We start from the raw sequence: 14,880 nt of genomic DNA on the forward strand, positions 1-14,880 counted from the left end.
CTGCTGAGATGAAGGAAAAAGGAGATAACAAACATCACTTTATTGAAATCACATTTACATCAGAGAATGAAAAGATTGGAAGTTACTCAAATGAATCAATCAATCAGCAAACTATTTAGTGTGAAAGTATGTCATCGAAAAAAGAATGGTTGCAAAATGAATCAAAAACGTTTATCAAATATGTTTCATCGATATATTGGCAACATGTTAATATAAGAAAGCAAAGTATATACAAAGCAGGGGGAAGCAGGCAAGGAAGAAGCGATTAAAGGAAAGAGAGAAAAAGATTAAGGAAAGGACAGAGGAATTTAGTGAAGGAGAGATGGATCAAAAGAAGGAAGTGAGGATTTAGGGAAACTAGGAATCAAAGGAAACAGAAGAATTAAAGAATTCACCCACAAAATCCTGATGTATATCAATTTCTCACCATGAGCTACATCGATCATGCCTCCACAGTAAACCAATCAAAAACCGAGACAAAGTGAGCAAGAAGAAAAGAAAGGGAGCAGGGTCCAAAGGGAAGGAGGCACACATAAAGGTAAGGAGGGAAGTGAAGGAAAGAATCCATGTCAGTGAGAGAAAGGAGAGGAGGATTGATTTTTGCAGAAACAAAAGGATGGCTGACATAAGAGTAACCATGAGGTATTAATCATATCCATACAGTATGTTAACACAGCGTGTAGAATATTGTAATGTAAGGATATTTCCATCATTGGCTTTTTGTGAGTTTATTTTGTTTATTTATCAGTGCTCAAGTGCAATGCATCATGGTATATTTAGGTACCTTTCTCGGTCAATATAGCACACACTGGGGAATGTGTGTCTTCAGTGGACTACATTTACCATCAGCACTGATCCGACATCCACATTAAAGGTGGAGAAGGTTCCCTTTAATCGGTGTTGGTTGAGAAAGATATGAGCAATAAAAAGTCCATGGATGAGGGGGATGAATAAATCCAACCCTGAAGGGGTAGGAGAGGAAACCGGGCGGCTTCAGGCGAGACGTCCTGTTGCTCCCTGTGGCAAAGAAAGAGAGAGAAAGAAAGAAACAAAAGTGAAACTACAGTCCTGTTGACGTGTTTGAAGAAGCGTTTTGCTAAAGCGGCACGTTGCCTGTTAGTTCCAGCTTGTTAGAAGCTGAATTACTGTGAAACAGGAAGCTGTTATTTGCTCTGCATGTAAAAAACTAAACAACATCTTTGTGTGAAGAGAACTTTCTACAAACTAAAAGCATGAAAGACCATTCAGACAAGTAGAGACATCAGGAGATCACTAACATGGAGTGTAAGTCAACGGAATCTGCATCTGTATGAATCAGATATTTGGTTTTGTAAAAGTCAACAGAAAAGATATTAATAAATGTAGAAATAGACTCTTTGTCTGAGGCACGTTAGACAGGGAGCTAGTGACCTACACACACTCATAACAAGACCCCCGACTCTCAGCCTCACACACACACACACACACACACACACACACACACACACACACACACACACACACACACACACACACACACACACACACACACACACACACACACACACACACACACACACACACACACACACACACACACACACACACACACACACACACACACACACACACTAGCTGTCATGGCTGTCTGCGGCGGCCTGATTAGTGAGCTGGTGTCACGGCCGAGCTGTGACTGATGGCTCGCTGACAAGCGGGCCATTTAAGCGCGGCCCACGTTTGTTTGGATTTGGGAGGTACACGTGAACACTCAGACAGCGGCGGGTGTAATTTGTCTGGCCGTCGGCCCCGAAATGCTCGAGGAGAAGAAGGCGCTTTTATCCCAGTGGAAGTAACCAAGTACAAATACTTTGTTACAGCTGTATTTTACTCGCTACATTTAAAAAACAAACATCTGTACTTTCTACTCCTTACATTTTACAAACAAGCTTGTTACTTTAGTTTAAATGCATTTAAGGGGAGTTAGCCTTAGCCAGTAGAAATGTCCTTCATAGGGATACTTTTACTCTATACTTTGAGTACATTTCAGAGCCTGTACTTTTTCACTTTTACTTGAGTAAAGAAGTTATATCAGTACTTTTACCAGAGTCTTTATGAACACAAGTATCTTCTACTTGAGTAGAGAATGTCTGTACTTTAGACACCATGTTGTGATTATTTCTGGATGAAATTGGTTGGTTCTAGCTGATGTAAGCACACATCAAAATGTGTTTTACAGGAAGAAAAGATAATTTAATTTTGATATAAAAATACAAAGAAATACATTTTGGGGGATGTGCTCTAAATGGGTTAAAAACATGAGCACAGGTTAAAAAACACATAGTAAACTACAAAAAAAGTATCTGTCTGATCAGGCCTCTTAAAAAAAAAAAGTCAGGGTTCCTTCGTTTGGATGTGTTTCCTGGTAAGGACATTTTTTTTTCAGGGTATTCATGTATTTTCTTGGCTTGTAATCGTACATGCTCTGCAGTGGAAAAAAAGGAGTTTGAATGTAAAGTGAAAAGCACTACCAGACTACGCTACAGTGTTTTAGGACACACACCTGACTCTGATCCACCTCAGAGGCCCAGGCAGACCCTCAGCTCCCCCAGCGTCAGGCCTCGGTCTCCATCCCTGTCACAGTACTGAGCAAACTTCTTGGCGCACCGCCGCGGCTTCAGTCTGCGTCGCAGGAACTGACGAAGAGGCCGAGCCTCGCGTTCGCTCAGCAACCCACTGGAGTCCACGTCCAGCTGTCTGAAGTGCCACCGCAGCACCACCTCTGGCCTGGAGGACTCCGCGGCCTCCAGAGCAACAGCCGGAGTGGAGGAGGAAGGGGTGGTGGAGGTTGGAGGGTCGGGAGACGGAGGGGGAGAGCTGGAGGGAGGTGTGTTCGAGGCCCTGGTGGAAAGAGACGGGACAAAACCAAAAAGGTGACACCAGTTTAAAGGAGTTCTCCACTGAAAACCTGTCTTTTAATATGAAATACTGTATTAGATGGCTTGGGTTCACAGCAGTTACCAAGAAGACAGACAACCGCCAAGAGCAGTGATCTCTGCTGCAGGAGGTTTCTGAGAGGCTTCTATCTAATATCCAAGAATGAATGTATGTCAGTGATGTCTGGTGAGCTCATCACAGTCAGACATGAGCACTGAAATATCTCACAGTTTGGTTCAAAATGAACTTTACTGAGCAGATCGTTGGATGAGAAGTAAATAATGTTGCAGGGCTGATTCCAACATTTCCAGGTGACGGTTCCATTGTAACACATATTGATCAATACAGACCTTTTCAGCCACCATTGAAGCCTGGAGGCTGTGAATGGATTTAATTATGAGCTATAATGAATTTTAAACATGGTTGTTGGTTTAACATTTACAATAATTGTGGGAAAGCATTCAGAATCAAACCAAGCACAGATTTTCATCTGAGAAATGTACACAGACATGATCTTGTGGGTTCTTATGTATGCTTGCACAGCCCAGCAGAACATCTCCTTGTTGGTGGGTATGCACCTTTATCTGTTCAGTTTTTCCTCTTTGGTGCACCAGATAAGTGCAACACTGAGAAGTTTCAAGAAGACAAAGAGAGGTGTATTCATACTGGTCATAATAAACAATTTGATCGAATTTCCCAGTTTTTAGTTTCCCTGTAAAAAAGGAATTAAGGGCCTGTCCCCCCAAAAAAGTTCAATGATTGAAGCCAATAGAAGCCCAGGCTGCTAACTGCAATTTCACAGATCACCTGCTGTAGATAATAGATAGACTTACTGGTCGGGACTCAGACTTCCAGCATGCTCTGCTTCCAGCTGCAGAGCTCTAACCAGACTCTGCAGGAAGTGCTTCTTACGAGCTCCGGGACATCCTGCAGGAAGAGAACAGAGAGGACTGTAAACCCCTCCCTCAAACAACCAAACATCTTACTCAGTATAAATGACGTGAACAGGAGGAAAAACAGTTGTATGTAAATCATGAAACTTGTTTTTGTTGTTGTTGACTATATAACAGAAAGTCTCATATTTACCAGGCAGAGGGTTTTCCCTGTGCCTCCTGTCTGTTGGGGCCTCCTCTGCCCCAGTGCACTCTGGGATGCGATTCCTGCACAGAAACAGAAAGAGCAACTAAACTGTCAATTAACCATCATTACAGTGAAAGCTTGCATTAGTACCAGAAAGGGCAAGAACTGACAAAAAAGCACTCTATAAATAAAATGCGTTATTAAAAAATGAATCTTAAAATGTCTTTCCTTGGTCAAATGTAATACTTTCTAATTAATTACATCCAGAGATAGCGGCTTTGGCAGGTGGAAGAAAAACATAATTATGCCTCGGGGAGTTTTCCTCACACCAGTGAACCAAAGAAAAGCATCACATGAAAACACTGAGCGTCAACAACACTGATAAAAACCTCTCGAGAACTAAATCATTCAACCGCGATTCATCCCAATTTGTTGCTTTAATGAAAGGCAACCAAGGGAACGGACACAGTAATTGGTGTAACATTGGATGATTAAGATTTCATGCTTGTGTGCATCAGTGCGTGTTTATGTGTGCCGTTGTCGAGGGAGACGAAAAGACAGAAAGAGGAAGTGTGAGTGAGTTTACAGAACTAACAGACCTAGCGGAGGTGCCGGGTAGCGGCCTGCCGCTGTCCACCCTGACACACCAACAGTAACCTGTGGCAGCGTGACACTGCGCGGGGCTGTAGCGGCCATCTGCAGTGCATTCTGGGATAAAGCGCTCTTCCTGCCAGGATGAACTCATCTGAGAGAGCTGTGACGCTCGCTCTCGCTCACACGTCTGAGGACTGTCTGTAAAAAACACACCATATAACTACAGTATATTTGTATTTATACACTTGATTTAAAATCATCACCTTACATCTCGCTCTGTATTTGACCCTGAAACGACGTTTTTCTTCTCATCTTTCATTATAATTAAGATTTTATGGAGAGGTGTTTTTTATTTTTTTGCCGTCTACATTTGCATACATGAGAGGGAAAATATAAAAAAATGCTGTCCAGTGCAAAACCACCTCCAACTATCACCTAAACAACCATATCATTAAAGGAAAACACCACCGCATTTCCATACTGAACTATGTTCTGCTCTGATCTTAGACGAGGTGATACATACCTCCCTCTCCTCTGTGCGTGCACTCAATGGCTCTTGCGCGCACTCCGCGCAGCACTAATTTGCTAGCATGTAGCTTGTCCCAGTATATTCCTTAGGATCCAAAGGGGGGTGAAGTTAGAAGCGACCAAGCACTTCCACGTTGTCCCTATTTAAATACGGTTACGTGAGTAGTTACACGACCCAAGTTTGGTTACACAAAATGAAACATGCCAATTTTTCTAAGCGGATAACAAGGATAACTATATAGTATGGCGGAATAACAACTGGAAGCACTTCGACGTCGGCGCAGTAATATCATCACTCAAAACATGACGGGACTATATACCTTCTGCTTGTTTTCACAACCCTGTACGATGCACGTTATAACCATGATGTTTGATTGTTCATAAACTATCTTACTACAACCTGATGCTTCCTCAACTGTGCACAAACTACTACAGGTAGTGCAGGCGACGGCGTGCAGGTCACGTAGGTTCTATTGACGGAAGTAAGAGGGGGAGCGGAGTGATGATATTACTGCGCCGACGTCGAAGTGCTTCCAGTTGTTATTCCGCCATACTATATAGTTATCCTTGTTATCCGCTTAGAAAAATTGGCATGTTTCATTTTGTGTAACCAAACTTGGGTCGTGTAACTACTCACGTAACCGTATTTAAATAGGGACAACGTGGAAGTGCTTGGTCGCTTCTAACTTCACCCCCCTTTGGATCCTAAGGAATATACTAGGACAAGCTACATGCTAGCAAATTAGCGCTGCGCGGAGTGCGCGCAAGAGCCATTGAGTGCATGCACAGAGGAGAGGGAGGTATGTATCACCTCGTCTAAGATCAGGGCAGAACATAGTTCAGTATGGAAATGCGGTGGTGTTTTCCTTTAAAGCTTCTATTCCTTCTTCAACTTCATTTTGTGTTGTATTTGGCGGCCCCTGTTGGCTAAAGTGGTAGTGTTTCCAAGCCCCAATGTCCATTGTGCCTCCCTTCCCTAACTGTACAGAAATATTCAGTCTTCTCACTGATGGTCAAGTTTAAAATATAGGTTATATCGAAGCTTCAGTATTGAATTGAGACTGTTTTGTAAAAAAAAAAGATTTGATCATTTTTAAGCCCTCAAAAAAGAAGAAAAAAGGATTGTGTAACAGTTAAGAAAGCCTGGTTTCATTTTATTATTGTATTGCTTCTCAATTGAAGACATAGTAGTAGGAATACTCATTTTATAATTGTAGAGCACGATCATAAATCTGGGAATAACTTTACATACTGACTCTTACCAGTGGGCCGTCTGACTGAGCGGTTTCCTTTGGGGTCGGAGTTCATCAGGATGGTGACCCAGAATGGAGGAGCCGTCAGATCTGGACAAGAGAACCCGACTGTCACACAATGTTTAAAGGTTTTTGTGCTTGTAGGGAGGTTGTACAGAAGAGAGCGAAGTGGACAACACAGGTTCGTTATTGGAGAAGGTTCAGTTTGTCACCTTTAGGTTTTCTGGGGTTAGATGTAGGGCCCGGTTCAGCTACGTCACCTGGAACACAAGAACAGAGTAAAGTAACAAGAATGATGTCAGAAACTCAAGAGAGCCTGTGGACATCTTGGCATGAAGAGCCAGAGTCCCTGAAGGCTCCTGCAGGTGTTTCTGGCAGAGAAAACCAGAACCAGATACAACCGGGGCCAGAATAGAAAGTGAAAATGACAAGAAACATACAGAACTTCTCAGTGAATTCATAGTACAAGTATGTATTCAATAGAAAACACATGCGGGGAGCAATGCTGCCTTTGTGAATCTGGAGTAATACAACTTTCTCACCTGCATCACTAGTCTGGGCCAGCTTGGGAATGTGATCTGTTAGGGAATTAAACGGAACACCTCAGTGTGCAAAACACACAACATTTCATTTGGATGTAATTTCAGTTACTGGCCTCACATATTTGTCCCAAGACTATAAAAAGTCCATCTTACCGGGGCAGTCGGGGGTCAGGTGGAGGACCGAGGTACCGCTGACGGGTTTGCCGTCAGGCATGGAGCACCAGCAGTATCCAGTCTGGTTGTGGCACTGCACTGGCAGGAAGTGACCGTCCTGACTGCATTCTGGGACAAAGACGGCGGCTGCTGGACTAACGTGGCCACCAGTGTTGTGGGCGCCGGCCTCCAGGGCCTGAGCCCGGGCCAGCTGGCATTTGGACTGACTCGGATCTAAAACAAAAAGGAAATCAAGAAGTTACTACTTCCATGTGCTCAGTGGTGGGGAGTAACTAAGTACATATACTCAAGTACTATACTGATGGTTGAGATTACAGGATATCAGTGTCGGTATGATGGTCGGATTAGGATTAGGAGTCTTAAAGTCTTGTTGTGAGAGACATGAAAGACTACATGGCGGTCCCCCACCAATCAGAACAGGTCTTCTTTCACCGCGTGTGTGATGTCATCCGTACTCACCGGGTTGCTGAAGTACCTCGACTATTTATATATAAAACGATGGAGATCGGGGTCCGGTCTGGCTGATACCGTGTAGTCTGAACCATGCATTAAAGGATAACTTTGGTGTTTTTCAACCTATTATCTCACGTTTTTGTGTTTAAGTGACGACAATGGAAGGCGTGTACCTGAGCAGTGTGCTCGTGGAGCGAGGCGGAGCTGCGTGTTGATGCACTGGGCCCTCTGGAAAGCACACAGCGATTTATACAACCTGCCGTTGCTGCCGCACACGGCTCTGTGGCGCCCCCTCTGGCAGTCCAGGACACAACCGCGAGGCCACATGTTCTCTGTGATCAGAAACGGCTACACACACACACACACGCACACACGTACACACACACACACACACACACACAGTTTGGGAATTTAAAACCTGTAACCAGCCAAAAAAATCATGTTACATCCCTGTTGCTGTTAACATGTCGATAAATGCATAAATAAACAGAAACAGCTGAAGCAGTTCAAATATGTTGAGTTTGGCGGTCCCTGTGGACAAAAGCAGTCGAGTTTCCTTTTAGAAACAACACAGCAATAAGAATAACTTGTTATTTATCAGATGGAGGCTTCAGTATAACACTGAGAAGGTTTACTCTTTAATTTGTTTTCTACTTTTACTTTGTGCTGCAACACTTTCTTCACTGCACAGAGCAAACTCTACTCGGCATCCATGTTTCCTCCCTCCTGTACTCCTCATCCACCCACAAAACTGTGTGCAGTCAAAACTTTTTGGACTTTTTTCTGACAGCTGCGTGTGAGCACTGATGAAACTGTCCAAAACACTGCAGGTGGAAGTAGAGATATGCACGGAAAGGTATTGCATAGCCTCTGCTGTCTGTCTGTCTGTCTGTGAGGGATAAACGGGCTGCGAGTGTTTCACGGCTGGAAAGACCTGAGTGCAGAATAAGGAAGGATGCAGAATGAGAGTTAGTCCCTCACCTGTCATTTCACCTGTGAAAGCTCCAATTTAACTAAGAAGTGAGTGGATAAAGTGCACTAATTGAGGTGAGCATCTTCCCTGCAGAGAGACGCTCTGTCTCCGCTGTCAGCAGCTTCGAGAGGGGGGGGGGGGGGGGTCTGGCTTTGTGTCTGACAGGAAGACTGTCAGCAAAATAGTTTGGATTAAAACCTCCAACCAGCCGATGGAAACATGTTTAAATTGCTTCTATAATCATTTCTCACCATATTCTGTAACAGATTCTGTTGCTAACAGGAAACGTTGGAGGGTTCATACTCACTCCACTCAGTTAGAGGATCTCTCCAAGCAGATACTATTTCTCCATTTTACACAGCAAGAATACGTTCACAAAATACAAATATTTTGCAGAACAAAACAATACGTTCATCTTCATGCCCGATTTTTTTCCCTGCGGTCACAGATTCTGATGGGTCACAGAATTTGGTGCAACACCGGCATGCGGAGACCTGTGGTTAACCTGTTTCCGGCACCTGGAGGTGATTGGTTTGTCTTGGACGACGGCCCGCTGCACACGGAGCCAAGATGGCGTCGGCTCATGTGCACTGATGGGATCTAGGGATCTGCTGTTAACCTTGTTGTATCCAAGTTAGGGAGGTTTCTTTGATTTTTTCAGCTTATATTGGTCGCCAAGTTATATTTGGTTAGTTTTTTTGGCCTTCTCACCCTGAAGTTCGAACCAAGCACCTACGCTGCTCTGAGGTCAGTCTACTGTATGTAACCGATATCGTGTTCAGCGACCCAGCTGACTTAGCAGAGATGCGTATTCCTGCTCGTCATCCCTGGACTCGGCTTTACAGGAGAGTAGGAGAAAGAACAGGAGGAAAGAGGACAGAAACAGGGAGATGAGAGGGGAAAAAAAGAAGCGACGAGGAAACAAGGACAGGAAACCAGAAGAGGAGAGTCTGGCGAGCGTGAAGATCTAAACGACTCCCACATGCTCCTCAACGCACTCTCAGCTCGGATCACACACAACCTCGCACGTCTCCAAAATATACATGAGATGCATCACGCTGCCACACACACTCACTGAAAACACCTGAACACACACCTACATACACCTCCTCACGCTTCATCAGTGCCTCTTTGTCCGGCAGCCTCCCACACACCCGCCCCCCGAGCTCTGGTGTGTCTGACACTGTTGACATAATTTAGTGGTGAATGAGACCTCTGTGCCTTAATGTGCAGACATTAACTTACGTATTGACTGCAGAGATAAAATATTAAATACAACCCGCTTTAATGAAACTCGTCTCGTGTGCGATATTTGAGCAAAAGAAGTAATAAAGCAGCCAAACCTTTGTTGGCTCTGGTGATTAATATGTGGTTGTATCATAAAAGCCTGCAGAGAGGATTGAGAATGAACGTGTGGGTGGAATGAGTGAACAGGACGAGTAGAGGGAGGTTAGAAGAATGGTGGGGGGGGGGGGGGGGGGGGGGGGGTGTACTGGGTCGGGAGCAATGTGTTGGGCAGACTGGATTTCCTGTCAGGTAGAACTACAGCAGCAACTACAATATCCTCAGTGTTAAAACAATTACCAGCAGTGTTTTTGGGCCAATAAAACCTCAGCCATGAGGGTGTGTTCATGTGTATGTGGGAGAGAGACAGACACATACGTTTAAAGAGCAACTAAACCCCACAGTTTGGGCTGTTAGCCCCTCTAGCCTGGAAATATAAGGGAAAAAATGCCTCTAGAAGGTGAAGAAAAGCCCCAACATGTGGAGGGAGAGAGACGCCCAGTCACGTCTGTAGTCACCTCATTCATAGAACCAGTGTATTACAATCGTTTACCATTGTAATTGTTTCAGAGTCTGGTGTATTTACTGAGAGATGCAATGAGGATTTAACAAAGACGTAATTTGGGACACGCTCATTCATCATAACATCGCACCATGAACTTTGACCCTCTGGCTCACGTATCTGCTGCACAGAGGATTGTGAGTGAGAACAGCCAGTGGTCCAGCAGCAGGACGCTATGACACACTTTGTGTTTTTCGTGCATATTAAATATAGTAGTATGGGTCCTGGAACACACAGCGAGAGCCAGAGACAGGAAGTGAGCAGGCAGCAGAGAAAGCCAGAACAAACCACCACTTTCTCCTCGTGCCTCGCACACATTCCTGCTGCAGGAAAACATAAAAACTCATCTCCAGTGCTTTACGAGGCACAATGTTTGTCCTGGAAAAGGGTCGCCGATGCCGCTGAAAGGCCTGTTGACACCCGGCGGTGGGATTCGGAATCTGAACCCGCTGCCTGCGGAGCAGAGAATCGCTCACTTGTGAACGCCGCTCTCTCTCTGCCATCAATCTGTACAGCTAAGCAGTTAAAGCGATCATCGACACACGCAGGGATGCTGATGACAAGTTTACCACCTCAGAGGTGTGTGTGTGTGTGTGTGTGTGTGTGTGTGTGTGTGTGTACGTACCAACATCTCACCCTTCAGCACTGTTGACACACGCCGGGACAAACACACAGACGGACCATTAGTTTGGTATGTTTTAAGCCATTAACCACAAATTATTTGCATTTCACAAAAGACTGCTGACCGTTGACAAACCATCCTTTGAAAAGAGAAGATTGTAAAGATCACCTCAACATATTTACAAAGGAAATGGATTCAATGCCTTCATTAAATAGTGCCAGTAGGGAGACAGATTTAAGTTACCTGGATGTAACTCCAGTTCTATGAATAGTCTCTAATGAGCTTCGCTAGACCTGGAGTTTCATCCACTACTATTTCCATTTCTGATGTGCTTGGTTTGATGTTGGTTGAAATCTAAGACGAAGACGTAGGGATGAGATGGACTCTCATGCACTCTCTCCGAAACGACCAGAACTCAACCAAACACAGAGAAACAACAGCAGTCCAGTAGCGGAGCACGGCCTCCCTGAGGGACTCGCACCAGCAGAAGCTCCACAATCCATCACAATCCATGAACTTTGCAGAATCATCGGTTCTAAATTGGGCTGAATTGGAAAAAAAGGGAGACAAGCAACATCGGGTGCTACGTGTGTGCTATCCCTCAACTCGACTCGACTTAGAAGAGGGAAGTGGGGTCTCTCTCCTCTCTGTGGATGATGCCAAGATATCTATATATGTTGCGATCCCTTCTGAAGTTTTATTGTATTACATGCTCATGTTCACACCACTTGACTCCTTTCACAAACAAACCTTCAAAATTCTAGATTAAAGCCGACACTTTACCGTCACAGTATTGGAGAAACATCATCTTTCGCTCTGAAAGTACGATAAAATCTGTCATCTATAAAAGATTGTGCTGCACACGTTTGATATTGGTGGTTTGGGTATTTAATCTCCTTTTTTATGAAGCCATGGAAGAACTGCCATATCCATGCTGACTTACTGCATTTCACATTTTATCATATTTCTACATGCACTCAGGGTGCAGCTGTGACATTTGTTTAGCATGCCGTTAAAATACATTATAGGATTACTGGGACTCTTTTCCATACTTTCTCTCTCTCACACACACACACACCTGTCCGTTTCCCCCGAGTAGCACGTCAAATATTTGCCTGGCAGCCACGTGTGTGTGTTTATGGTTTGCTCTTGCTGGCTGGTGTTACTCTGCAGTCCTCCAGGGAGGACACACACACACACACACACACACACACACACACACACACACACACACACACACACACACACTTTATTCTAAAAAGCAACATTGTCTTTGACGCGGTCAGAATTACCAAGCAGATCTTTTTTTTTGTGTGTGTTTGACTGAACCAATAAAATCCAAAGTTGATCAAGCCTGGCAATTTAGAACCACTGTAGTGGAACCGCTGGTGTTTCCTGTAAGCAGTCAGCCAATTATACAGACGGGGAAAAACAACAACATACACACACACAGCCGACTGTTTTTGTTATCCTGATTTGTAAACTGAAAGGTGGTTACTGCTGAGAAGTATGCTCTCGATGGTGATCCGCCTTTAGAGGATTTATTGAGGTGAATTTGTTTTGTTTGGCTCAAGGCTGGACTTGATCTCTTACTCTGCTAAGTCAACTTTATACAGTACATTTGACCTGTAACTTTTATGTTTTCAGCTTTAGATGAAATACTTGCAGCTTCAACAGAATCTTTAACTTTTAAAAGAAAAAAATATAAGTGGAAATATAAAAATGTAGCACAGATTTTTTCATAAAAAATGTTGAATGAGTCGTTGCCCGTCAGTAACAAATAAACCTAAATAAAAATAAATAAATAATGCCAGAGCTAAAGGCGAATATGAGTTCAGACTCAATGGATAAAAGAAATGGTTGGATCATATTTTTAAAAGTTGTTTTAACAAAATTAAACCTGTATAGGTAAACTCTGCATTTAGCAATAAAATAAAGTAGACAATCACTCCTCCTTTGTATTGTAACCAAATACATGGATATCGATATTGCATGCTTGACCACTGGAACTTCAATACAGTAATTAAGCTGACATGTTGGATAAATAATCATCACTGATGTGGATCTAATGACTCCGGGGGTAAAGGTGAGTAATAGAACATAGTCTGTTAAGTTCAGAAAATGACATCACTTAGCTGAAACATAACCTATAAAAACTACGATATATCGATATATTGAACAGCCATAACTTTATTGCGTTGTATCTTTCCTAAATGTGCCTTAAGCATGAAACTAAAACGTTCATGAACAAACGTATAAAGTGCAACACTGTGAGTTTTAGTACGAGACACCAACAAAGCTGCTGCTTTCAGACCGCCGAGCCGAGTTAACTGGTCACTTGTTAGTAAGTAGAGTTCAGGTCCTACCGCTGGTCTGTCGCTCTGGACCGACTCCGACAGCAGGAAGACGAGCAGCGCGCGGCAGGTGAAGGTGAGCGCGAGCATCATTCCTGCCACAGCGGACCAGAGGAGCGGCCGCGCGCCCGTAGCTCCCTGTTGTTCCGAGGCTTCAAAGCGCCGCAGTGCGCGCGGAGCGGCCGCAGCCAGTCTGTAGTGAGCGCTGGTGATGAGGAGGAGGAGGAAGGGTCTAAACCAAGACCGACTCCAGCGCCACTTTCCCCTTTGTCACCGAGCTGCTCATGTTGTTGTTTCTTGGTCTCGAGCTGCTCAGAAAGTAGCAGCACACCAGCGCGAGCACAAGAAGTTCGGTGATGCGTGCGCAGATCAGACCCTCTCCTCAAGGTACTGCCCATTTCCGTTCCTGGGACCTAAAGCCAGTTCAGAAAACCCACAAGGTGAAGCCAACAGGTCTGCAGCTCGCGGAGGCCCACCTCAGCCGTGCCTGTCCAAATGAACGTTGTTCCATCTGCAAACAGGCAGGGAACAGTTCGGGCCCTCGTACACTCTTTGGTTTCAGTAAAAGAACAAAGCTTGAAAATCCAGACTTAACTGAAGGTTAAAACGCTGATGATGAAATGTTTGAAGTGGGTCATCTTTTGATGTAAACTTGCATAATCTTAGAATGAGTGATGTCAGTTACTGAAGTGACTTACATGCCAGTTTATATTAGGAATTTGTATTCACACAACGCTGCATTATAAGATCATATGAGCTAACACAGTGAACAAATAAAATGATGTGTAATGTTTTACAGACTGTTATACAGACAGATTATTAAACTTTTCAGGTACGTTTTGTTGTTAAATCATGTAGACCTCTCATTGACAACGGACAAGGACAAGAAAAAACAGACAAGCGGAGGTATTTTGTAAGGAAACTTTTATGTGTGCTTTGTGAAACTCACTTATCATTAGAGACAGAAGGCGTTGCAGTTTCCAGTACAGCAGATAAGGTTTGATATTAAAGAGTACAAAAAAAAGGAAAATCACAATTCCAGAGTTCATTTTCTCTCCCAACCTCGCAGTGGAAAAAAAGAGAAAAAAAAGAAACAAGCTTTTGGTCCGAGTCTTTTCTCCTCAGTTCCTTCCCTGTCTGTCTCCCCCTCCTCTCCCCCCTAACAGCCAACAAACACTGGAGAAATCCATTAAATTTTAGACAGGGAACTTTCTCAGAAAGGGCCCAATTGATGCCCCCAACTTTCGCCAGAACTCAGATATTGAACACATTATGATTGCATAGTTTTTTTTTTTTTTTTTTACATAACAATTTCCTTTTTTAATATTTTTTATTTGCAAATAATGGAATGTTTACATAAACCCCTCCCCGATCGTTCCCCTTCCTCCTTCCTTAGGAGTAAAGTTTCTTTCCCTTTTCTTCTGAGACAAATGACGGGATGTCGAGAGAGGGGGGAGAGAAGGGGGAGGACATGGGAGCGTGAGGTAGGGAGAGAGTAAGAGAGAGAGAGGGACAGGGCTGTAGCCACCAATAGGCACATTTCACTTT

The 14,880-nt window shown here is 43.9% G+C and overlaps 1 protein-coding gene across 2 annotated transcripts; it reads right to left on the reverse strand.

Moving 5' to 3' along the window:
• Window positions 1-48: 48 nt before the first annotated feature.
• On the reverse strand, window positions 49-13,622 carry LOC311019963 (SPARC-related modular calcium-binding protein 1-like). Of its 2 annotated transcripts, none has more exons than XM_084019636.1 (11): window positions 13,345-13,622; window positions 7,711-7,885; window positions 7,064-7,297; window positions 6,911-6,946; window positions 6,581-6,628; window positions 6,378-6,458; window positions 4,593-4,785; window positions 4,000-4,073; window positions 3,747-3,840; window positions 2,545-2,877; window positions 49-1,013 (listed from the first exon to the last, which is right to left on the reverse strand). In XM_084019636.1, the coding sequence occupies exons 1-10, from the start codon at window positions 13,423-13,425 to the stop codon at window positions 2,556-2,558; spliced, it is 1,338 nt and encodes a 445-aa protein (XP_083875762.1). In that variant the 5' UTR covers window positions 13,426-13,622; the 3' UTR covers window positions 49-1,013; window positions 2,545-2,555. The 2 variants fall into 2 exon arrangements, with proteins under 2 accessions (XP_083875762.1, XP_083875763.1); XM_084019637.1 differs by having other exon boundaries at window positions 49-1,017; window positions 2,540-2,877.
• Window positions 13,623-14,880: the final 1,258 nt, after the last annotated feature.

Source organism: Eutrigla gurnardus (genome assembly GCF_963514095.1).
Source record: "Eutrigla gurnardus genome assembly, chromosome: 10".
Classification (NCBI taxonomy): Eukaryota; Metazoa; Chordata; class Actinopteri; order Perciformes; family Triglidae; genus Eutrigla; species Eutrigla gurnardus.